We start from the raw sequence: 27,334 nt of genomic DNA on the forward strand, positions 1-27,334 counted from the left end.
GAGTTCAATACACAAGCATCCAAACGTTTTTGTACATTGTAAATTGAATCTATGTGAGGTATTTACAAAATGACCATTGCAGGCGCACCTGGGTGGCTCAGTCAGTTAAGCCTCTCCCTCTGGCTGTCGTGATCCCAGGGTCCCAGGTCGAGCCCCACATCAGACTCCCTGCTGAGCGGGCAGTCTGTTCTCCCTCTGCTGCTCCTTCTGCTTGTGTTCTCTCTCTCTCTTTCAAATAGATAAATATTTTTTTTTTAAATGACCATTGCAAATATCCATAGCTGAACTGCTTTTAAGGAAATGGTACATAATTATAAAACGTGGCATGTTTCCATCCCTAACAAAGAACCTGATTAATTCATTTACAGGTTTAGAAACCATGTATGCTTTAAACTGTGGGAGGATATTCCCATAGTGGGATTTATCAGACTCTCTCAGACGTTCTAGTAGATGTCATACAATAAATCAGGGTCAAGTTCAAATAAATTTGGAAGAACTAACTCCATCCCCTTCTTCACAATGCAGTGGGATACTCTAATGAATTTAAGCAGCCCTGCTCACGGTGCCTCAAGATAGTACTTGAAAAGCAGCCTGGCATACTTTTGAATCCTGGCTGGGACATTTATTAGCAGGACAGTCTTGAGCAGTTACTTAGCATAAACCTCAGTTGACAATGATAGAAAAGTAGAGCCAAACTAAAAACCAACACCCCTGGTCCTGATGGAACCTGGAACCATAGGACAGAGAGGTTGCAACAGTCCTCGCTATTTACTCCAAGTTTACTTACAAAATAGAAATAATGGTGGTACCTATCTTACAGACTTCCTGTGAAGATTAAAGCAGCATTTTTTTTTTAAGTAGCATCTACATTAGAAAGAGGAGTTAGCCCAAGGTGTAGTGAGACTAGGAAACACACAATATCACTGGGTATTACTTTAAGCTATTGATCGTCTACTTCTCAAACCTATTCATGACACTCTTATTTTGTGTACAGAACATCTGTTAATATCTTGCAAAACTATTGTTTGCAACACAGTGAAGAAACACTACTTCCTGTCAGTTTATTTAGAAGGGTGGAACCATGGTGTTTAGCTACGTGCCAGAGCTGGGAATTGGCGACATCATGATTTGTCTCTTAGATATTATCTTGGATATAAAAGAGGAGAAAAGGAGACAACCAGTTTCATGATGAGAAGAAGCATAGCAAACAGAATATGAGAGAAATGGTCTATTTTGGCAAATCTTTAGCTAAAATGCAAAAAAAAGCACTCACTGTAGGAAGCCAAAGAAAAATACTTGTGAACTGTCATGATACTTTATTATATTAGGGAAAATCACTGCATTGTAAAAATATATATATATAGTTGCTAATGTGTTTTTAATATGTTTGTGTTTACTTGTGATTAAAGACCTGTATTAATGTGGTTTTAATGATTGACAGATGCATGTGTTTAGCTTCTCTACACTGTAATCGCTGCTTCTTAAGTTAGCCATTTTGAACCTTTTCAGTTCTGTGGCCCCAGCAGTTGCTGAAATAACCACGTGACACACGGTCCAGACAGTTTAGACCTGGGCCTGGCTTGGAATCCTGACTCTCACTGTGCAAAACGGGACCTCTTGGGTCTTAGCTTCCTTAACCTTCAAACGACACTAATCATACCTCTTTTTTAAGAGTCTTAGAAGGATACTAAATCTCATCTATGAAATTTCTAATACATGAGAGACACTCAAAGAATGCTGCTTTTAGGAGAAATAAAAGTACCCACGTAATCAATATCCAGCTTCTTAGTCAAATATTTAAAACTAATAAAAGACAAAGACCCACAATTGTTCACCTTTAAAAAGTTTACATATGTAATCTTGTATTTTTAAAATTTTTTTACATATGTAATTTTTTTAAAGATTTTATTTATTTATTTGAAAGGCGCCGCCATATGTAATTTTTAAACAATACACATTTCAGAGGAGTAAATACTAAAATCATGTTTGAGAATATATATATTTTTTCAGTGTTACAGTTCTTAGGTTCAAGTTTCCGTGATGGATAGAAATTTAGACTCTCGGCTGGTAGCAAAGTACTTTCTCATTACAATCCACACATACTTAATAAGAAAGGAGAATTAACCTGGAGATAATTATTTACCGAATAATTTCTCTTTTCTCTCCTTGTTGGCCTACACATTCACCTCAGCTACAGCAAGACTTTTTTTTTTTTTTTTAACTTGGCCTACCTTTCCATTCAGCCATACATTCAAATGTATGACCTTATTCTTGTCTAAACCACTCCCCCATACTTTTTTTTTTTTTTTAGCATATTTGTTTTTTTAAGACCATTCATTCACACCTTTTCTCATTTACCAGTTCTGGGTAGTACAAATCACCTCAGCTGTAAACTTTTTTCCTCTTCATTCTTAAACACACTGGTATATGTTTATAACATTCACTTGTTATTCAGTATTCTAAGGGTGAGAAATTTTAATAAACAGAAGAGAAAAAAAACACATGCTTCCCTGTTAACTATAAAACTTAAAGGATAATAACATTTTCTTAAGTAACCAAGCCTAGATTGAATTTAGAACTGTTTCAATTCACACTGAATAAACATCAAGCCTAATTATTCCATTGGTGTGTTTCATATTTTAATGATGAGAAGAATTGTGGGTTTAATGGGACAGGAAGAATTTAAAAATTAGCCTTTCTTTGGGATCCCTTGCTCTTAAACATAATAAAATTCACTATGAGAGAATTATAGTCAGACTCTTGCTACTAGCCAAGAGTCCAAATTTCTATCCATCACAGAAACTTGAACCTAAGAACTAACTTGAACTAGTGTTAGTAACACTAAACTCTGAGTTATTTAGATTTAGAAATCTAAATAAGATTTCTAAATTTCTTATTTAGAAATTTATGGAGGAAACTAACACACAGTGGGTTCCCACCTAGTGCTGACCATTTTCCTGGAAAATAGGTGTTAACTACCTTGTATAGGGAATTTTATAAACACAGTTCAGTCTTACCCTCTAATTTTTACTAGTGCCTCTGAGAAAAGGCTTACCAAATGGAAATGACTAGCTTTCTCAGAGATCGTAACACATGTCTAGTATGAACATCTTCACTCTGTTCTTGAACTTTCCAGCCTTCTTCTTAACAGAACATGTGTGAGGGTTGCATGTCATTTCATTCAGCTCAATCAGTTCAATTCTGGTCACATCTCTTTTTCCTGTGAAGTGAATGAGGAGCGCCACACATAAACGTGAAGAGAAGCATGCTGCCATTTACTGTTAAAGCAAATGACTTCTAGACCCTGCTTTCTTCCAGATTCCCATTGTCACCTTATTCTACTCTCCTCCAATACTGTAGCCACACTGGGCTTCTTGCTGTTCCTCAGACATACCAAGTCTGATTCTGCCTCAGGGCCTTTGCTCTGGCTCTTTCCCCTTCTTGGAAAAAAATATCCCCCTATATCTTTGGTTGGCCAGTTCTATATTACTAATCTTATGGTCTCAGCTCAAGGTCTTCTTCTCAAAGAGGTCTCTACTGATTATCCAACTGAAGTTACTCCTTGTATATGACCCTCTGTCATTTTCTGCAATGTATTTAATACTGTCTGAACTGGCTATTTGTTCACTGATTTATTAGTCATGTGCTCTGTCAGAGTGGAGTTTGCATCTTGTTCGGCATCTAGAATAGAGCCCACATCATAGCAGAAAATACATGTCTGCTGAATGTGTCAACTGGATTATTTCCTTGGACTCCTGTCACCTTGGGAGATGCAGTGAGGGATCCATTCAGACTTCGCCACTCCCCTGTTCTGTCACCACAGAGATGAATTTATTTCATCCTTCGTTAATAGATATCATCTATCTCACATGTGTGTTATGACTTAAAACAAGATCATGTCTGAGGGAATGTTTTTAAGCCAGTGAAGATCTAGGTAAAGTGAAGTAATAGTGTTAAAGGAATCATGATCACAGCTTAGAGTTAATGCCAGGGCCTGAGTAAGTACTTTCTATGCATTATCCCACTTCATCCTCACAGCACCCTTATTTGATCTTTATCCTGAAAGTGGAAACTCTGAGTTAAAGTTAGTTCATTTACAGTTGCTGAAGCAGGAAGGACGCATGCCCAGTTCTGTCTGACTCCCCTGAGGGCCTAACCATATGAAATTGTGCTCACAAATTGACATTAAAAATATTTTTATGTTCTAAATGATGTTAAATGGTCACTTAATTCATTCTTTTGTTTCTTTCCTTTTTAAAGATCCTGATGAATTTGAGCAAATATATGAGCCTCTGGATGTCAAAAGTAAAAAGATTCATGTCGTGGACAGTGGCCTCACGTTTAATCTGCCATACCCCTTGATCCTGAGACCTCAGAGGGGAGTTGATCTTATTATCTCCTTCGACTTTTCTGCACGACCAAGTGACTCTAGTCCTCCGTTCAAGGTAAGGAGAATTTATATAGCATTCCATTACCTAGCATGTTCTTTTGAATGCCTTGTAGATACTTTGGTCCTCTTTCCTCCAATTTCTTATTCCTTAACCTGTTTTTCTACATTATTGTGAATCATTTTTTAAAAACACAGATGCGATTCAATCACTTCCCTTCATAAAGAAACCTGTAAAAAGAAAAGGAGAAAAAAAGAAAAAGAGAAAACTTGTAAATGATTTCCCATGGCCCACATTAAAGTTCACAGTCTTAAGCAGAACAAGAATTATGCAATGTATCTGAAGTTCAAGGAAATTAGGCTGAGATTTGGATGTTAGCACGTAAAAGATAATTAAAACCATGCATGGGGAGTTGTACTTGGAGAAGATGGCATAAAATACAATTTTGAAGATTCGACAGCAATTCTCAGGGGAAAATAATGAAAATCAAGGAAGTGTTCAGTATTGTGAGGATCAGTTGAAGATATTTAACAAGGAAGTCTTCAGTGAACTGGACAAAGGCAGTTTCAGTAACATTGGGAGGGTGGAAATGGTACTGCAATGACTTGAAGGAGGAGTGGAAGAAAAGAAAATGGAGATAATCCTGTAGACTGTTCAGGGACGAAGGCGATGTGCTGTATGTGCAAGAGGTGGGGAACAGGAACACTGTGTATATGGAGAGGTGGGTTGTTAATGGAAGAGACTTGAATGTGACTAAATGCTAGTGGTGGGGAGGCCTTAATGAAGATGTTGGAAAATGGAAAGATGGCATGTATCATAGGGTCACAGCCCTTGGAAGGCTACATGGGTGAAGAGTACAAAGGAGATACAAAAATACAGGCAGAGAGTAATATAGAAACGATGATATTGGGGCAAGAGGGGAAGAGGAAGATGATGGTTGTGATGGAAGGTCACTGTTAGGCATGGAGAGGGGAAGTTAAGAAAGTACTCATCTGATGACTTCTCAGTCTTGTAGAAACTAGAATTCATTGTTATCTTTTGAGAGTGAGAGGGTGGAAGTGGTGGAGCCAGGATCCTGGGGAGAATAAAAGTCTGCCTCTGAAGAAATGAGAAAAATTTCTGAACAGACAACATAAGTTGCTTAGCAGCACTGTGGCCTCTCTCAAGTGAGACCACGAATGTTACTGTTTCCTCCACCTGGAAACCTCAAACTTTCTTTAGACACCTCTCAAACTTTATCTTTCTTGACCTTTGCAGATAGTTTCAGTATGAAGGACTTAGTAGATTCTTCTAAATATGGCAGTTTTCATGGTGTATCTGTATTTGTTACATATATAATATACATATATATATAGTGAACTCCTTGGGAACTGGAACACTATTTTGAATGTATATTTTGTTTTAATCATGTGGCCAAAGTGTGAATAGGTCATTTTTTTTGAGTGAATGAATGAAATGATGTGAGAGTGATGGAGTTATTATCTCCCAACCAGGAAGAGTCAGTGATAACCCAGGTCAGCCAGAAAGAGTCAGTGATAACCAGGTCAACCAAGAAGGGCCAGTGATAACCCAGGTCAACCAGGAAGTCAGTGATAACCGAGGTCCTCTGACATCTGCTTCCCTTCCCATTATTCTATGATGAAACTGGTCTCAAGACTAATAGTAGCTATCATAACAGCTCTTTAATATATGCAATCTCATTTTTAAAAAATACTTTCACATTTGATATTTTTTTAGGCAGTTACTAGTATTCTGACAAGAAAACAAGGGTTGGTGAGATGAGAAATTTCATCATATGAACAAATTAAAAAAGATAATGGGTGAACAGGACATAGCCCAGGACCTACCTAGGAAAGTGCTAATTAAGAAGTGGGCAAGCTGGACCAGACTTCAAGGCTCCAGAAGGACAATCTAATGATCTTTCCCCTTTATAAACTGCCTCCTTTGAACACATTGTACATGTATTTTTTTCTGTGCTGTGCACTCTGTGCAGCAGTTAATGATAAACCATGGTTTTTGATGGCCAGAACATTTTAGCTTTCTTGGGGGAAAGACTTACACACAAGAGTCACTTGGAAGGAAAATGAGCAACTTACTCTTAAATAGTTACTTGGTTTTATATAAGCATGTGTGTTATGGGAGATCCATATAAGAATAGATCAGTGTGTCTGGGAGTAGATGAGCAGGGAAATAAATAGAACAGGACAAAAATGGCACAGGGATGGTAGTGACCACATCTGGGTAGATGGAGTGATCTGATCAGAAGTGATAAATATTAAGTTCCCATTAGGAGGGCTTTAGGGCTGGATGATGAGAAATAGAGAATCAGTGAAGAGTTTGCAGTTGACAAACAACTTCATGAAATTGGAATTATAGGATGATTAATCCCACAGTGGAAAGCAGGACAAATTGGAGAATGGAGAGCAAAAGATTAAAATTAAGAGGAATTTACTACAGGGCACCTGGGCGACTCAGTCAGTTAAGCATCTGACTCTTGATCTCAGCTCAGATTCTGATTTCTGGGTCATGAGTTCAAGTCCTGAATTTTAAGAAAATTTTTAAAAAATTTTTAAAAAGATTTATTATAATCCAGATATAGAATAATGAAGTACTGTACAGCACAGGCAACTAAGAAAGCCAAGAGCTGGATTTGATGACCCATGAGCAGCAATGGGGAGGTGAGTTCCAACGGATGACTCTGAGATGATAGCTTAGAAGCTAGTTCTGGAGGTGGAAGACACTGTATTATTCATTTCACCAATGGGAGTGTAAAATGTCAAAGCCATCATTCTATACAGGAATCACAGCTCTACTACCTCATGAGTTAATATTGGAAAGGTTTGAGGATATCACTTTGTACCTCTAAAAAGAAGCATTGTACTTTGTTGTAGTTTTAAAATGGACTTTGATTATTTCTAATTAAAAAAATATATAATTACTGTAAAAAATTTGGAGATTTGGAATTTATATCATTTCTGTTATTCATAGACAATAGCTGCTATTTTATCATTTTCCTTCAGTCTTTCTTCTCTGTGTGTGTGTGTGTGTCTGTGTGTATCAGGATCATATTCCTTTGCATTCTGCTTCTTTCTTCTTAAAATTATATTGTGAGCATTTTCCTATGTTGTTAAATTTTTTTTAAGATTTTATTTATTTATTTATTTATTTATTTATTTATTTGACAGAGAGAGAGACACAGCGAGAGAGGGAACACAAGTGGGGGGAGGGGCAGAGGGAGAAGCAGGCTTCCCGCTGAGGAGGGAACCCGATGTGGGGCTCGATCCCAGGACCCTGGGATCATGACCCAGGCCAAAGGCAGATGCCCAACGACTGAGCCACCCAGGCACTCCATTAAATATTTTTTAAACATAATTATAAACATAGCGTGGTATCTCTATATGTGAATATGGAAGAATTTTTTAACAATGTTCTGTTTCCAACTTTCAGATTATTGCTATCTTGTCACTTTCTTTCTAATGATTATACTTGCACGTGAATTTTAATCACACTTTTTAAAAATTTTATTTGATTTTTTCAGTGTTCCAAGATTTATTGTTTATGTACCACACACAGTGCTCCATGCAATACGTACCCTCCTTAATACCCACCACCAGACTCACCCATCCCCCCACCTCGCTCCCCTCCAAAACCCTCAGTTTGTTTCTCAGAGTCCATGGTCTCTTGTGCTTCATCTCCCCCTCTGATTTCCCCCAATTCACTTTTCCTTTCCTTCTCCTAATGTCCTCCATGTTATTCCTTATGCTCTACAAGTAAGTAAAACTGTATGTTAATTGACTCTCTCTGCTTGACTTATTTCACTCAGCATAATCTCCTCCAGTCCTGTCCATGTTGATACAAACATTTCTCCGAAGAAGACATACAAATGGCTAACAGATACATGAAAAAAATGTTCATCATCATTAGCCATCAGGGAGATTGAAGTCAAAACCACATTGAGATACCACCTTACACCAGTTAGAATGGCCAAAATTAGCAAGACAGGAAACAACATGTGTTGGAGAGGATGTGGAGAAAGGGGAACCCTCTTACACTGTTGGTGGGAATGCAAGCCACTTTGGTAAACAGTGTGGAGATTCCTTAAAAAATTAAAAATAGTTACCCTATGACCCTGCAGTTTGCACACTTTTTATTAATTGCTTAGGTTGGAGTGTGTGGGTGGCTCAGTCAGTTAAGCATCTATCTGCCTTTGGCTCAGATCATGATTCCAGGGCCCTGTGATCGAGCCCCATGTCAAAACAGCCCCATGTCAAAACAGGGTTAGGGTCAAGCCTCCTTCTCCCTCTCCTTCTGCCCCCACCTCCTGACTTGTGCGCTCTCTCTCTCTCTCTCAAATAAATAAATAAAATATTTTTTTAAGTTAAAATATTCACAATATGACAGAGAAAAACATTTTGCTTCAATTTTTTCCCTTTGCTTGTTATAGTTAATAGTTTGTCATGGTTATCGTATATTCATGTTTTTAGACTTTTTAATTGGATTTTTTGTATTGCTGCTATTCATGAAGAAGTATTACTTTATATCTTAAGGATATTAAAGTATGTCTTATTTTTGCAAATATGATCTAATGAGTCATTTGTATTGTGATTTTTATTTCTGATGATTTTAACATTTTCAGTATTTATGATTTTAACGTTCACTTCTTTCACTGGTTTTACTCTTGAAATTCCTATTTAACAAAATCAGTCCCATATAGATTGATACTTTTCTTTTTATGATATTTTAAAATATTCTAATTCAATATTTTTCAATACATTAGGTGTATAATAATACAGTCCCTCAAAGACTTTTTAAACATTATTTGTGATGCTTCCTTTATCGCATTACTATGTTATTAGCGTAGAATGCCTAGATCTGTTTTGTGTTTAATCTGTTGTATTCCATTTGTTCATCTGACAATCTGACAATTCTTTTCTCAATACCAAACTGTATTTTAATAACTATAACTTTATTATGTTTTTACCATCTTAGAGTCTGCAGTCACTCCGTATATAGAGAGTTACAAATTCTGTAGACATTTCCAGCTGTGCAGTCTCATAGATGTGCTTTAGATTTATTTAGTCAGTTCCTTTCATCTCACCCTTCTTTCCCATATGTATATATTTCCTTTTATTACTGGTTTAGTATCATATAAAACCCATTACTCTGGCATAATGAATTGTATTTTCAGAGACTTGATATACAGGAAATTGCAATATACTATATATGACTTTCCCCCCCAAAAAATGAACCTCAGAAGGTTCAAAGTGAACAAAATGAATTTTTTAGGCTCACTTGGAATATTGAAAATGATTTTTTTAACTAATGAGTATTATGACTGTCATTATAAAATATGTATTTCTTTATGGATCTGAAAGATTACCCAAATATAATTTTTTTAGAGAGAGGAAGGGGTGAGGGGCAGAGGGAAAGGGAAAGAGAGAGAGAGATTTTTAAGCAGGATCCACGCCCAGCACAGACCTGACTCGGGGCTCAATCTCACAACCCTGAGATTATCACCTGAGCTGAAATCAAGAGTCGGACACTTAACCGACTGACCTGCCCAGTGCCCCCCAAATATAATTTTTGAATAGATAAAGACACTACATTATTAATGCTGAAGTAGGACACTTATTTTATTTTTTATTGTTTTTAGGATACTTATTTTAGATAAAACGTTTAAAAGTTGATGAGGAATCTACAAAAAGGTTTTTGAGAGGAGGGGGGAAGCTCCAGTGTAATAACAGGATTTTATTAAGTCAATTAAATAGTGAATAATTTTCTGTTTTTGAGAAATACGAATGCCATGTGTATTAAAAAGAGCAGAGCAAAAATGCTGGACCAAAAATTAAAACCATATGCTTTATTTCACAATTACTGATAAAAGCATTTCATAAGAATATTAAGTCTCAGATTTTGTCAGGGAGATATGAATGATAGATATCGTGGCTTTTGATAGCAGCAATCACAGTTTTTAATATATCTGTTGTAACTGGCCTTGGAAACTGATGACGTCACTATCAGTAATACTGGAGGAGGGCTTTTGTTTGGTTTAGTTTTGGGGTTTTTTTTTATTTGTGAGCACATCTGAGCCTCATGATTCTAAATAATATTAGTAATCAATTTAAGAAGAGCAGCTCTATGTTTCATTTTGTCAAGTTTCTTTTTGTTAACCCTTTGATACCTTAGATATATGCCATGCAAATTTATTTCACCATTAGGGTCCATCCAAGGAGATAGCATTTATCTTTAATGTTGGTCATGAAAATAAGCAGGGTCTTCCTATTCAAGTCTGCAAAAGAAACAGACTGTGATTTTAGAAAAAATAAAACAAAAAACATTTTTAAGAAAGCTTTGGCTCTGGTGAGGAACCAGCAAGGAGTATAGGAATTTTCAGAGTTTACCACTAGAGTTTCTTTTCTTTTCTTTTTTTTTTTTGGCTTTACTAAATTTTATGGAGGGTACTAGAATTATTATGCCATAGTAATGTTATTTTATATTAGGTTGCCATGTGTTGAACATAAATCTAACTCAGTTTTTCAGTGCTCTATTAAATGCTTAATGAGCAGAACAATGGGTTCATTTTCTTAAAAAAAATGAAAGAAGGAAAGAGAAAAGAAGAGAAGGAGGCAATGAGGGAAGGCAAAGAGGAGGAGGGAAGGAAGGAAAAATTGGAGATGAGCTAGTCTTCACAAATGATGGAAATAATGTACCTACATTGACTTCATCTTTCTGTTTTTCACTTAAGGCCAAAATTCCATCAAACTCTCTCTCTCTCTCTCTCTTTCACTTAAGGCCAAAATTCCATCAAACTACTCTCTCTCTCTCTCTCTCACACACACACACACACAAAACAGAAAAAGAATTGTATTTTCCCACAAGAACCCAATTGATTTGTGAACATTATGGCATGATCCTTGTGTTAGAGCCTCTGCAATATGATTTACTTCTGACTTGTGTTTTGGGTCGCTGCCCCATCATGGCAGAAAGGTCCAAGTGTTAGTTTTCCAGGCATTGATCCACCATGGCTGATAAAGGGAACTGCCTGTTTGCTCAATGCAGCATTTACAGATTTACCTCAAATATTAGTTTCTGAGGGCTGCCATCACAAATTACCACAAACGGGGGGAGCTTAAAACAACAGAACGTATTCTCTCACAGTTCGGGAGGCCAGAAATTGAAATCAAGGTTTCCTCTGGGCCACCCTCCCTGCAAAGGCTCTGCAGGAGAATTTGTTCTTGCCTTTTCCAGCATCTGGCAGATCCAGGCTTTCCTTGGTTTATGGCTGCATAACTCCAGTGTCAGCCTGGACACTGCTCCATATGGCCTCTCCTCTGTGTGTGTCTTCTTATGAGGGTATTTGTCATCAGGTTTTGACCCACTCATATTACCCATGATGATCTCATCCTCAGACCCTCAGCTTAATTACATTTGCAAACCCCTCTTCCAAATAAGGTCACATTCATTTGTCCTGGGGCTGGGTAGGGGGGTAAGAACATGGACTTCTCTTTTGGAAGGCCCCCACTGAAACCACTACACCTGTATTGGACATTAAGGATAAGATGCCTTGTGATGAGTAGATATACCCAAGATTATGTTCTCTACATACTTTTGTGAAGGTATAGTAACATCTTAGTGAAGAAGTAACAAGAATTATAAAGTACCATGTAAATTACATTATTATTATTATTATTAAATATGCAAAATTATTTTCACACCTGTTGCATTATAAAGTTCTTAGATCCTAATACCAGCATACTTTTTATTGGAAGTGATGATGACCATACCCACAAAATACTGAATTCTAAATTGTAGTTTCTGTCCCATTGTATCTTCTATTACTTGCTTCATTTTTTTAACCCACTTTTTTTTTTAAAGATTTTATTTATTTGACAGAGAGCACAAGTAGGCAGAGAGGCAGGCAGAGAGAGAGAGGGAAGCAGGCTCCCTGCTGAGCAGAGAGCCCGATGTGGGGCTTGTTCCCAGGACCCTGGGATCATGACCTGAGCCAAAGGCAGAGGCTTAACCCACTGAGCCATCCAGGCGCCCCTAACCCACTTCTTTTTTAAGACTTTTTTTTTTTTTAACTTGACAGACAAAGATCACAAGTAGGCAGAGAAGCAGGCAGAGAGAGGAAGAAGCAGGCTCCCCACTGAGCAGAGAGCCCGATGTGCGGCTCGATCTCAGGATGCTGGGACCATGACCTGAGCCAAAGGCAGAGGCTTTAACCCACTGAGCCACCCAGGTGCCGTTGCTTCATTTTTTTAAGATTCAATTTATTTACATATTCACATGCATATTTATACTTATACCTCTTCCCAATCCAAAAATAGACTGTAAATATTGAGAAACATCATAGAAAGCACATACCCTAGGTGTGTGCAGAGAAAAAGCTCATTTCCGCTTGAGAAAATCTAATTTATTATATACAAATATATAAATATTTATATATTTTAAAAATACATGTATATATTTATCCATACATAAAAATAAATAAAGTGGCATGTATATGCCACTCATGCTATAGTTTGAATATATTTCTGTGTCATTTAGACTGCTCGTCTTATCCTTCACAGTGTCTTAGTACTCAAAAATGAGTACATCCTATAAATTATCAAGGGTGAAGGGTACTATCAAATTTTTATCTCCACAGAAAATCATTTTAGTACTGTATAAATTTACGATGAATTAGTTTATGGAAGTCTGAAGTGTCTGAGGTGTCCAGCAACCAAAATGGACGCTTACGCTAGGCATATCACCATAACTTACGAAGCAGCCGTGTTCTCGCTCATGGCATTCTTCCAAAATACCCCTTTCAAACTCGTCTGCTCTAGTCATAGTCTGGGTCATTGTTTCTCAGTCTTTACAAACAGAAATGAGACATTAGGAAGGAGGTAGTTTTTCCATCCCATAATCACCGTCTCTACAGTCATCAGTTTTTAACCTTTTCCACAGAAGGATCATATCAGGAAAGGGAAAGTTTCGATCGCTTCCTGATTCCAGCATGATATATCTATCTAAAAATAGCTTGGTCTTTTACCTCACGAAGTTCCCTTTTCCTCTTTCCCCACACATCCACACATGGTTAGTCATCCTGAGTCATGTTTGTAAACACTAGAAAGCTCTTTTTTTTGTCTCATTCTCACGCAACTGATCCACAGTATGAACTTTTGGTTTTATTTTGGTATTGAATAATCTTGATTGAAAAATTGTGAAAGTACCAGACAAGAAATAAGCTGAATAATTCAACTGAACAGGAAGGAGCTAGTGATAAAAGAATAAAAAAAGGAGCTAGTGGGGCGCCTGGGTGGCTCAGCGGGTTAAGCCGCTGCCTTCGGCTCAGGTCATGATCTCAGGGTCCTGGGATCGAGCCCCGCATCGGGCTCTCTGCTCAGAAGCCTGCTTCTTCCTCTCTCTCTGCCTGCCTCTCTGCCTACTTGTGATCTCTCTCTGTCAAATGAATAAATAAAATCTTTAAAAAAAAAAAAAAAGGAGCTAGTGATAAAAGTTTCCTTAAATTTCCTCATATTTCAAACTAGACTATATATAAATATACTATATAATAAAATATATTATTTTTTAGTAAAATGTGTTTTTCCTAGTAGTTTATGTAACAACTGTTTTAATATACATTAAATCCTTTGTTCTCCCAGATTTTTATTGTAAATGGTACTAAGAGTTGATCAATGTAAAATTCACAACATTCCAAAAGCATCAAGAACAGTGAAAGTTCAATGTATATTTTTCTATAAATTTAAGGTGCTATTTAAATATAAATATTTAAAATATAAATAATATTGTTAAATATAAATTACTGAGTTTTAAAAAACACATTATCTTGTTTAATCCTCATAGCAATCCTGAGGAAGATAATGGTATTAACTTTACATGCAGTGATAGAAAATGAGTTGCTGAGAAATAAACAGGTGGAATGTAGGTGAAATGGGGTTGGGAGCATACTATTTCAGGGATAGTGAACAGCCTGGTCCCTGTTTGGTTGATTGGTTGGTTCTTATGATTCCCATGGTGCCATTAGGGGAATATCACTACATACACACTACAAAATAATTTCTTCCCTGTTGACTTGTGGTGGCTATACAGTGTGTCTCAGACCACCCAGCTAGTAAATCAAAGTGTGTTTGAGGTGGGCCTTTCAGACTCCACAGCCCAGGCATGAAGCCATCCCTCGCATCCTCTGCCTCTATCATACTGTACGATGAAATCTATTATTTATCTTTCCCATTGATTTATGATTGTCCAGGATTCAAAGACAGCCAAGTTATGCCTAGAACATAGCAGGTGTTTAGTAATAATTGTAGAATGAATTAATGTACACTCGGAGGAAATAGTCCACATATACTGCAAATCTCATGGTGAATACTTTTTTCATAGTATTTACTACGGTTTTAAGCAAAGGAGTTAATTGATTATTATCTCTCACTCACCAGGCTTATAAATCCCATAATGACAAGAGTTTCACTCATGGTGATGTCCCCACCTCTTAGCATTGGAGCTTTGATTTGCAGCTAATGGTTATCAATGAATAAATAGATGTGATGACAAAGAGTAGTTAAAATAACTTAAGATCATAATGATCATTTCCCTAAAACCTCGTTGCTATGGGAATTTCTCTGTACCTGTCTCTCTTGCTTTTTCCTTTTCTTTCCTTACTTTTCCCTTTCCTCCTCTTTTCCTCTCTTCATTGACATTTATTTATCAAACTTCTGTATAGAAGTGATAGGTGTCCAGCACCATTTTAAATATTGCACGGACATTATTTTATTCTAATGGCAATCGTGAATATACATTATTATTATCATACTCATTTTATAGTTGAGGCTATTGAGTGTGGAGGCATTAAGAAACATGCCCATGGTCCCACAGCTTACATTTGAACTCCAGCAGTCAGGCCCCCCCAAGTCTGCCCTTTTACCACTGAGAGTCTGCTTCTTATTTTTCCTACTACCCCTTAAGCTGTACATAAATATAAATGAGCTGTATTTATGGCATCTCTCCATATTGATTTATGCTTTCTTGTTTAAATCTAATACTGTATGTGTATGCTTACCCACAACATTTGTCAGCCTTGATGCAGAAATAAACCTAAAATCTCAGTGGCCAACAACAAACATGTATGTTTCTTGGTCATGTTTCATGTCAGCAGCTATAGATGAGCTGCTGTCACTCTGTCTAGGTGTCCTCTCAATCTGGTGGGGATGTATAATTCTCATACCGGCAAGGAAGCTAATAGGTGGAAACCATCACACCATCTGCCACGTCCATTAACTAAACTCTTGGTTTCCCTGTCTGGCCCATTCTTGGTCACTACACATAGAACATTCTGAGTCTAGAGGCTAAATTCTTTTCATAAACAGAAGCAAAAAAAAAAAAAAAAAAGCTGATTCAGAGTAATTCAAATATATTTGTATACATAAAATTTACTACTTTCAATTGGTTGTGTTGAGAAGGTACAGGTGAAAATTCAGTACCAGGGTGTTCCTCATTTTGTTTCATCATTCTTTGACTCTGAAGGGTTAAAAAATGTTCACATGGCTTATAAAATAGCCAGAGCCCTAATTTTTTTTTCCTATAACAATTACGTCACTATAATTACATTCAGTTCAATTCATCAGTAAATTTTCACATGCCTTCTATGGAGTGAGCTCTATGCCAAGAACTAACATAATAATGAGTTTGTTTATAGAGTGCTTTTATGATTTTTTTTTTCAGATTAATGAGCTTCTTGAGAACAGGGTCATTATTCATTTTAGCAAGGAGCACATTGCTAGCACACAGTTAACACCTGATGAATATGGAATGATGGCCAGGCCAAATGAATAAACGAAAACTGAAAATTCCCAAATGCATCTTTACATCTCCTCCACAGGAACTTCTGCTTGCAGAAAAGTGGGCCAGAATGAACAAGCTCCCCTTTCCAAAGATTGATCCTCAAGTGTTTGATCGAGAAGGTCTGAAAGAATGCTATGTCTTTAAACCCAAGAATCCTGATATGGAGAAAGATTGCCCAACTATCATCCACTTTGTTCTGGCCAACATCAACTTCAGAAAGTACAAGGCTCCAGGTACGTGGGGAATAAATTATATTCTGTAAAGTACAGATCTGGTAAAGGAGCAAGAGTCCTATTAAGTAGGTTTATAATGGCACTTGCTGTACTAGCTACTACAATTCTGAATGCTTCCCTTACCTTGATAAATAGCTACTATCCTGAGACCTCAAGTACTTTCCCTCTTTCTCACTCCAAGATTCCCTGCATTCTTCATAATTCAGAAACTGATTCGTCAACAACTGGCTCAATAAAAATCTCTAGGGCTTTACTCAAAACCTGGACTGATGTTACTTCTGATTAATTGGCACCCTTGACTTAGGGATTATTAAATGTTTTGAAAATTACCCTTGCAAGGGAGCCCTTATTTCAGAACAAATCATGCAAAAACTCTGGGAACTTTAAGTGACCACAGGATTAATATAATCCAACAATACAACATAGTCATTTCAGATTGTTTCATTATATTTCACAGAAAAAGAGAATCATGTTCAAGGCATGGTTGTCCTGCTTTATTACATCCAGAGTCTATAGATTCTTCTATATCCTGGAAAATACTAATTTACAAAAGGAGATCTAGAGATTGATGGGCAGGATACTCAAGGCCTAAAAATCATATTATCCTTGGACCAGAAAGTGCAGTTATGACAGGAAAGATATGAAAGATGGTTATGGTAGATTTGACATGGGACAATGGAGAAGAAAGGGATCTTCCAGATGGTGATGGAAGACAGAGAAGGGAGGTTATTACAAATCACACTTCAAAACAAGAGAAGGAAGAATTGGTGGGCATTTTTAGTTACTACTGAACAGTAGAGTACTTGAAACCTAGAGAATTTTCTATCAATTTTCTATCTAATTTTCTATTAATTCTCAAGGAGAGACTGCATAGGGGATTCCTGTGGCATGAACACAGTTAGATAATGTTTTGGTTTGGATTCCCCCAGAAGTAGATTTCAGGAAAAGAATTCAAGTGCAGACTGTTTATTTGAGTGGACCTAGGGAATGTTACTAAGGATGTAGGGAAGTGATAAAGGAAGGTAGACAACAAAAGATGTGTCAGTAAGCCAACTACCATGAGGTGCATTTGATCCTGTTGAAAAAGCCTAGGAAATGGAATAGAAACTATGTTCTAGAATCATCCTTCCTATTCATACCACAAAAGGCAAAGGAACTGGGGCATTTATATCCTAACTTCCTAGAGTCTTTGGTTTACTGCTGCCTGGGGGACAGTGTTATTTATCAGAATTTACATCCTGCTGCTAGCAAAACAGCCCCCCACCATTGCAGGATGGGGTAGAAAGATGCAGATGTGGGCCATTGGAAGTTTCCCAGGTAACACCTGGATATCCCAACCCAGGCAATATGGCTGGGAGCATAACAGTCTTTACTACACATCCCGTGACCCCAGTGGGGTCTCTCTATGTTATGTTTACAGCTATTTGTATGTTTTCTTCCTTGGGTTTTAGAGATATTTTGCTGTTTTCAAAATCACACCATTTGAGACTCTTTTAATATTTAGGTGTTCCAAGAGAAACCAAAGAAGAGAAAGAGATAGCGGATTTTGATATTTTTGATGACCCTGAATCACCATTTTCGACCTTCAACTTTCAATATCCAAATCAAGCATTCAAAAGGCTACATGATCTCATGCACTTCAATACCCTGAACAACATTGATGTAAGTATCTCCTGTGATCATTGACAATGTCACATACTTCCATATCACATGAACATAGCAATACCTTTTTAATTCATTAAAAATAAAAATAAGATTTATGATCGATACCACCCAAATCGTACCATTTTATTTTTTTACATTATTTTATTACTCTTCAGAAGAACACTGTAAAATTCACAAATAAGAAAAAGTAATCTCCCTAAATTGGCAGAGCCCATATTTTGTATGATTATTTGATTGAAGGATTGTTTAATACTCAGCTTCTTTCCCAAGGTATCTGATGTATTCATCATCTGATAAAAATAAGTTATGAGTAGGAAGAAAAGTGATAAAAAGGAAATATAAGAGTAGGAAAGTGAGTATAACCAGAAGTGTAGTTAACCTGCTAAAATATCACAAGTTTTCATAGATACACTCATGCTTTTAAATGCCTTTATTTTTGTAGGTCTTGGGAATGTTGCCAAAAGTAGCAGCCTTCCCATTTTTAGCCCATGAGATAACACATACACTTTGCATTAGGAACTTCAGAAACAAGTCATCTCTTCACTGAGGTCATCCCTAACCCCACTATATCTGCTACTAAGATTCCATGACTGTGTGAAATTCTGTAATCTCTAACTCACCATTTAAGAACACTGTTGTGTGTGTAACAGGAATCATGTTGGCTTGTAGTTCCAAATTGCAGTGTCTGACAAATTATTATCCATTGTGAAAGCCCAAGTTCATTATCCTAGCTGGATTTTGCACATTTAAAAAAAAAAAGAGTAAAAGAAAAAGAAATTAATTGGAAAGGGAAACGTGTTGTATCTGATTTGTCAGTCTTTTTGATACTTTACAAATGGGGCCAAAGAAAGCATAATATATGGATGAGGGGTCTGTGTATATGGGATTAGTTTTCTAAATATATTTTTTCTTTTTTCTTTTATCTTCAATCAGTGGTCATCTGGAATCCATATACTACGCTGAAAATTTAAAGAATATTAAGAGAAAATCAGTCTTTTAATCTATGATTTATAGGGAGTGAACAGACATTCTCAAGATAGAGATTTGTGTTTTATAAAAGCCCATGTTGTCAAAAGAGAAATAAGGGGTAATATCAGAAAAATCCTATTTCTAGTATGAAACTAACAGACTCAAAACAATGTATTCCTTGGGATGAAATGTACTAAACTCAATCAGTTGTCCCCAAATGGAAAAAAAAAATAGACTGTAGGGATATATAAATATCCTCTTGGACTTGGAAAAATAAAAGGATACATACATATATATATTTATATCTGTATATGTACATATCTGTGTATATTATAGATGAGTGTGAGTGGATAGATATCTATATCTGTAACTTAAACAACTACATTTTTCTCGTTTTTTTCAGTTCTGGTTTATATAAAGCCTGCTAAGCTGTTTGCTATAAAGAATGATATAATTCTATTTATATATTCTTCAAAGTAGTTTGTTTCACACATAGAGGAAAAAGTAAAAGCTCGAGCAAAAACAGACTAAATTCCAAAATAACTCATTCATCATACATTAATTAATAAAGCAAGATTTGATGGCATCCAAGAAATTCTCTGGCATAGCGTGTAGAAGCAAGGTCAGGTCATGGGCTTTATATCTCATTTATATCTCAGATGGACCACATGTGTGACTTGAAATAAGCTATTTAGACTTTCTGGGCCTCAGTTGCCTCATCTCTGAGACAGGTGTAACAGCACCTGTCATGATACCAAGAATGAATCCTCAGGTGATGTATGAACAGTCAGAAGCCGCTCGATAAATGGGAAACTTACCTATGTGTGTCTATTCCCTATACCAGGATGGATACACCCCAAGACCTTTGCAAATGCCCAGAATTAATAATATAGACAAATCTGTACAGGTAATAGCAGCTGAGGCAGTAAATTTTGGGGGCTGGAGGTGGCATGAATGAATGTAAGCTTGCTCTTAGATTACATGACCATTGAGACTTGTGTTCAAGTGATTCGTGTGTGTGTGTGTGTGTGTGTGTGTATGTGTGTCTGCATGAGTGTACCTTTCATACCCAGGTAGGTATTCCAGTGTTCACTGACATTTTGTCTCTTTTTTGATGACCCTCCCCAAACCCTCACTTTTAACCAAGAAAACATAATTTATCAGAATCAAAAGTTTCTTGATAAATGATAAAAGACCAACAAAAGTGCCAGGGTAAAATGCTGAAGAGCTCATTAGGCTCAGTCATTAGCTAAATCACTCATTCCCACACCATTTGAATAGAGTAGCTTACTAAATCACACCTCAGCAAGGCAGCTAATGTAATCACTTGCCACAGGCTTGTAGACTGTGAACCTGGGAATATAAATTCTTCTAATGCAGATCCCCACTGCCAACTCCAGAGAAGACGGTTTTCACGTTTGTGGCTTAAGGCAAATTTTCATCTTCAAGTAACATTCTGGCTCAATGTTTTATTCTGAAAAGGCCACCCTGTCTCCCACAGCTGTGTGCTTCTGTTGCTTTATTTTCCCCAGAGATCCTAGCTGGCCTGCTTGGCTGACCCAAAATTCTCATTCATCTTTAGAGAATGTTCACTCTGTTTCTGCTCCCGTCCTGACAGCAGCCTGGGTTTCTCGTCAGCATCAGGTGTCCACACTTACTCAGTCCTCCCAAATTCCTTCTCACTGACCATTGCCTCAGTCCTTTACAGTGGCGGTATTTAATGGCGGTGGTGGGGGGTGGGAAGTGATGCTGGTTTGTGTATGAGTGTTTTAAAAAACGTAACATAGAAACATAGAGTGACTTACACCAATAGACATGTGGTATGCAGGAAATGCAGAAGCTTTGGAGTCAGACCAAATTGGGTGTTCAAATCCTTGCTTCCTCCCTCTTGGCTGAGTAACCGTGGATACTTTGGCTAACTTTTCCAAATTTTCCTTTCCTCTTTTCTAAGGGGAAATGGTGATGGCATATCTTACAAGACCAGGGTGAGGATTAAGTAAAATAATATAATTTAAGGGCTTGGCATGTAGGACATACTCAACAAATTGAAGCACCTAATATGATAATGGTAACAATTATTGTCAGTGTTTATATTGTCTTCTGCTTTGACTTATAAATTTGAAACCCTTTAAAAACAATAACTGACCTTATTTACCTCTTGTATCCTCCAGAGACACTCATCACAATGCCTGGCCCCTAAAAGAAATATGCAATAAAATTTTTGTGAATGATTTTTAAAATGCCATTGACTTGTTGGCTGAAATTGTTGAAGAGTTCGAGGTGATAGGGAGAAGGGGTAGCAAGGATGCAGGTCTGTGAGTTGGAGGCAGGATTTCTGACCACGTAGACTCTACACGGTGTATGCCTGGGCACGGAGTGTGGCTACATGCTCTCCTCATAAACCACCAGCTTGCTCTGGAGAGAATGTGGCTCTGAGAGCTCCTTTCCCAGGACCTTGTTGATGCAGCGCTCACAGGAAAATGTCCTATTAGGCAGTCCCACTCATTCAATTTATTAAATCAGTAGGCACATTCTAAGAACAGGTTATGTGTCGGTTTATTCAATATATGCCAATGGTACATAATAATGAGCTTTTAAAATTCCTTCTCAAATATTTTCTATAAAGTGTTAAATACTAGATGCTAATTAAAATAAGGAAAAGTGGGGTGCCTGGGTGTCTCAGTCAGTTAAGGATCCAACTCTTGATTTTGGATCAGGTCGTGATCTCAGGGTCATGAGATGGAGCCTCATGGTGAGCTCCAGGTGAACTCCACGCTGGGCATGGAGCCTGCTTACGTTCTCTCTCTCCCTCTCCCTCAGCCCTTCCCCCACCCCTGCTTGCACTCTCTTTCCCTCTCAAGAAATAAATTAATTAATAAATAAATGAGGAAAAGTATATATCCAGAAGTACTGGTACTTAATTCTTAATTTATTGATATTTCATCTCATAATAGCGTTTAGGTACAAGTTAAAGTTTTTATCTTTTAAAAGTCATTTAGAAGCTTATTCTATATCATGGCCTAGTATGTGAGGCCCAAATTCATCTATCTTTAATGTTGCCTATAATCTCTTTCCATCTTACTTATTCATTAATTCGACACGTATGTATTGAGTATCTCCTGTGTCAGGCACTGTTTTAGTAACTAAGGATACACTCATGCAAAAAAGAAAAAGAACCAAAAAAAAGTTTTGAGTGTTTAACATAAGCTAGATATTTTTTCCTCAACTGTTTAACACTCAAAACTAGCCTCTGAGGTAGGTATCTTTATTTACAGGTGAAGAAACTGAGTCAAGGGTAATGGAGGTCGTCACACAGTCATGTGGGGAGCCAAGATGGGATTGCTGGTTTTTCCCTCACTTTTGAGCATCTGTTTCTCAGGCAGTCTTATTTCCTACTATTTTCCAAACACAGTCTCCTTTCCAGCCAGACCAGTTCCCAGATGCTTCCTACACATACCATGATCTCCCACCTTCAGGCTTTTTACAGGATTGTCTTTCTACTGAGAATGCTGCAATCAAAACTGACAAGACTAATAAGGCTCTTTTCATGACACTTAAGTTTTTTTGGTTTGGGGGTTGGTTTTGTTTTGTTTTGTTTTGTTTGAAGATTTTTAAATTTTATTCATTTGACAGAGATCACAGGTAGGCAGAGAGGCAGGCAGAGAGGAAGAAGTAGGCTCCCTGCTGAGCAGAGAGCCCAGTGCGGGGACTCAATCCCCGGACCCTGAGATCATGACCTGAGCTGAAGGCAGAGGCTTAACCCACTTAGCCACCCAGGTGCCCCAACACTTATGTTCTTTTGTTTTTTGTTTTTTAAAATTTTTATTTCTTTTCAGCACAACAGTATTCATTGTTTTTGCACCACACCCAGTGCTCCATGCACTCCGTGCCCTCTCTACTACCCACCACCTGGTTCCCCCAACCTCCCACCCCCAGCCCCTTCAAAACCCTCAGATTATGGACTCTGAAAAACACTTATGTTTTTATGGGAAAGGCAGACATTTGCTGGCAGATTCTTGGCAATTTAGACTGGAATATCTTCTTGTATTCTTCTGTATCTGTAATTTTTATTTCTCTTTCAATATATGTGATAACTTCTTCGTTGAGGTCATTTTAAATGTTCTGTTGTGGGAATTCAGTATTTGCTTGTGGGCTGCTTCTAACCAATCTCATGTCTCTAAATTTGTTCCTTTTTGGGAGACGATCACATGTTTCCTTTTCTTTTTCTCTGCCTTTCTCACCGTAGATTGAGAGAGCCTGGACCAACAGTTAGGAGGCTATGGAAGGGCACCCCTGAAGGATGACATGGGGGGCGGGGGGCAGGAGGGTTAGAGACGTTTGAGAGAGGAGGGCTGTTGTAGGATACCACAGAAGGGAAGGATTTAGAATCTCAATGAATTTCACGGGGGAACGAAAGAGGAAATTAGATATAAACGCTATTGAAGATTACACCTAATATTATTTAAAAAAATAGGAAGATTCAAAGATGGAATATTGCTTCTTTGGATACATGGAACTGTACCATGTATCATGCCGGGAGGTTTGGGTTTAGCACTGATGTGGGACTCAGGGTAGCCTCTTCTGTTTATATTATAGAATTAATAAATCACAACCAATGGCTATGTTCTGCAGCAATTTGAAAAATCGGGGCAAAGGTTTCACAGTGTTAATGTGCCACCTAGTGGTTCAACTTGCGCATTCTAATTGCATACATTTTGCGGGTTTTTTTTTTTTTTTTCAGTTAATAAATACAAATGTTTTATTTCCTTCATAATAATGGCGTGTTTACTAGAAACACCTGCCAAGGTCCACTTACGAGAAAACTACTAGTTCATGGTATTGATATTGCTGAGTTTTTTTGTACTTATTAATTCATTATAAAGAAATTGGTAGCAGTCATTATTAATATAATTCCCCCGTGTATATGTGTTTATATATTTTAAAGCTTTTTAGATATTTAGAAAGTGAAGAGTTGATTTTTATTTGACTTGGGTATTTCTCTGCAATGAGGGTTCCTGTGTCTTGTGTTGGTATGGTGAAGGAGAAACTAACTGAAAACTTGCCGACACAGTATCTAGAAAGCAGGGAGATTATTAAAAGAAGATGCAGTGGGGTTGGAGGGTGCCTCTGTGGCTCAGTAGGTTAAGCATCTGCCTTTAACTCAGGTCATGATCCCAGGGTCCTGGGATCAAGCCCTGCACACTAGCTCACTCGCTTTCTCTCTCAAATAAATAGATAAAATCTTAAAAAAACAAAACAAAACAAAACACCTGTATGCCTGGGGCAAATAATGCATTATATATTAATCAAAATAATTTTTAAAACAACGAAAAAAAATAATCTTAAAAAAAAGTGTAGTAGGACACATTTAATAGCAGGATTGATTTCCTGACTTTTACCATGTAAGTCCATAATTGGATATACGTTGTGTGTTTATTTCTAGTAAACTTTATAGCCTCATATCCATAGTAAAGCTCCTGCATTTTCATACATATGGTCAGTTTGAAAATAACAACAATAAACAGATTCTAGTTGTGGAACGTTTTGTAGGTGCTGGGTGTTGTACAAAGTACTTCATATAAAGGGTCTCCAATCCCCACAAAAACAAGACTAGTATTGTTATTCCCACTTTAAAGAAGACAAAACAAGTTCAAGGATTTCAGCTAATTCCCCTTGATCTCACATAGCCAAGAAGTGATTATGCCTGGAGATTCTTGGTCAAGGTCTCCTTCATAGGTCTGAAGCCTCTTCTGTAACCATAGAATTCGTTATGTTTCCCTTACTCATGGGGAAAAGGGGCTCACCATATACCTGCTTTACTTAAAAGACTCCCTAACATTTGAGCCCATAAGACGGTTATAAATACATACATATATGATACTATGTTTTATTATATTTATTCTCTATATGTAATTTAAAAATCATAAAGCAAAGAGGTGTCATATTTCTGTGATAAATCCCTCTTTCCAGAATATAACTGTTTGTTGTTTAAAGTTACCATTAGGGAAATAGATGGGCCTGCCCATCGGGTCCAACATAAAGTCACAGAATATTAGTTGCATGTTAGCACCACTCAGGTCACGAATCTCTCTCCTCCTGGCATTGAACCTGGCTTGCCTGGTGACACTAGATGTGGATGGGGAAAACCACTCTACACATCTCCAGGGCCAAGTTAGCCACTCTAGATCTGGATGTGAGGGGGCCTTGAGTCCTAAGCTGCTCAGGTTTGCCAAGTATGGCAGAGGGCTGAAACACGTGGATAATACTTTAATGTCACTTAACAATCCCTGGGGTAGAGAATAAAGGGAATTGTAAAATAGTCCCTGTGATTTTCTTCTGTGCTCTCAAACTTCTAGCTTATTGATTAAGATGAAATCCTATAGTCGTGTCCTAGGGAATGGAGACTTTGTGATTTTGAAAGCGTTCCAAATAAGCAACAGAGCCAATATTAATATACAGGCCTCTCTTCCAAAGCTCTTTCCGTCGTTTTGCAACAACTGCTTCAACCAAATTCCAAATCTTGCCTTCTTTCCAGAAGTTCTTAACTAGGTTGACGTCACACTAGAAGAGGATATGATTGGAATAGCAATTCTTAGAGGTTGTAGTCACCATTAATTTGAGTATATATGAAAATTAGTCTGAATAAGAAAGTCATCATCAGTAAAATCACCAAGTGTGGTATTTTCTAGATAGAGAACATCCATGTTTTATAACTGTGTTTGTTTAGCTGAGAAAGCAAGGCAATTCGTCAGCAATGCCTTCTTTTCTCATTAGGCTTAAAGAAGGTCTTCTACTCCCCTGTGGTCCCTCATTTCTGCTTGTCCACTAACTGTAAAGAACATAAATGCTATATTTAGTAGTTACTTATCTCTTCCCTCTTATCACCTCCCCCATTCAAAACCAGAATAAATATAAATTTACCAGGTTACACACAATTTATTTCCAATTTTATCAGCACAAAATCCAGAACATTCCCAGAATAGTTCTTTCTCTGGCTGGAGAAGGAAGACCGTCTGGATAGGAGCTTAACAAGAGTATAATGGTGGGATGTTGGATTTACATATACACAAGCATGACTTAGAGATTTCTCTATTTCAAAAAGAAAACTATAATAAAAAGATCAATTAGATTTTGTTTTGACCAAATAAATGTTTACATGAGTTTAGAGCAATGCTAATTATACATCCGTTCTGTCTATTTGCAGGTGATAAAGAACGCCATAGTTGAAAGCATTGAATACAGAAGACAGAATCCGTCTCGCTGCTCTGTTTCCCTTAGTAATGTGGAAGCAAGACGATTCTTCAACAAAGAGTTTCTAAACAAACCTGCAGCATAGTTGGTGCAGTGGGAAGTGCAGCAATTTCTGATGCTAAGGTGGTTTGAATTTCCATTACAACTGGATTTAAAAGCATAGTACAGATCACAAGAGACTGGCTGGTACTCAAAGTGCAGTTATTTAGCTGTATGAGAATAATATTTTTACAAATTTGTTAGGTTGAGAGATGATGTGATTATGTAAAAATATACTCAGCTATGTTTTCTGTCGGTATAGATTTCCTGATGCAAATGTAGGGACATATACTGTAATTTTAGATATTCCTCACCAACTAAATATTTTAAAAAAATATATTTTCCTTTTAGAATATTTAACAGTTCAGTCTCAATAAGTACGACTTTGCATTGTGTAAAAATGTTATTCACTGACTGGATTTATTCAACCCATGAGACAACACTATTTTTTATTTATATACACCTATATACATATATGAAATAAATATATCCATATGCAATTAGCATGAGATAATTGAGTTTGTTTATTTTTAATGGAGTATTGCATTGTAGCTACAAAAGATTCTCAGACTCATGGCTTTCAAACACAAAAATTGTTAATCCTAAATGGTAATGTGAAACTTAACATTTTAAATCATGGTTATTTTTCTCAAAGGAGAAAGCATGTATCTTTTTTTTTTTTAAGATTTTGCTTATTTTTTGACAGAGAGACAGTGAGAGGGAACACAAGCAGGGAGAAGGAGGGAGATGCGGGGAGATGCTCCAAGATCCCCTGGAGCAGGGAGCCTGATTCTGGGCTCAATCCCAGGACCCTGGGGTCATGACCTGAGCCAAAGGCAGACACTTAACAACTGAGCCACACATGTATCATTTCTTGAACAAACGCTACATCTCTGTTCAGCAAGTAGAGAAAACAAAAATGTAACCTCTTCTAGTTTAACA

At 37.2% G+C, this 27,334-nt stretch overlaps 1 protein-coding gene across 2 annotated transcripts in view; it reads left to right on the forward strand.

Annotated features, from left to right (window-relative positions):
• Window positions 1–26,901, forward strand: part of PLA2G4A (phospholipase A2 group IVA) — a 169,895-nt gene extending 142,994 nt beyond the window's left edge. For both annotated transcript variants that reach the window (XM_047705424.1, XM_047705425.1), the window contains 4 exons: window positions 4,261–4,445; window positions 16,273–16,468; window positions 17,973–18,130; window positions 26,307–26,901. In XM_047705424.1, the coding sequence (XP_047561380.1) occupies window positions 4,261–4,445; window positions 16,273–16,468; window positions 17,973–18,130; window positions 26,307–26,438 (671 nt within the window). In that variant the 3' untranslated portion in view covers window positions 26,439–26,901. The remainder of the gene's footprint in view (window positions 1–4,260; window positions 4,446–16,272; window positions 16,469–17,972; window positions 18,131–26,306) is intronic.
• Window positions 26,902–27,334: the final 433 nt, after the last annotated feature.

This window comes from Lutra lutra, chromosome 15, assembly GCF_902655055.1.
Source record: "Lutra lutra chromosome 15, mLutLut1.2, whole genome shotgun sequence".
In the NCBI taxonomy this organism is placed as follows: Eukaryota; Metazoa; Chordata; class Mammalia; order Carnivora; family Mustelidae; genus Lutra; species Lutra lutra.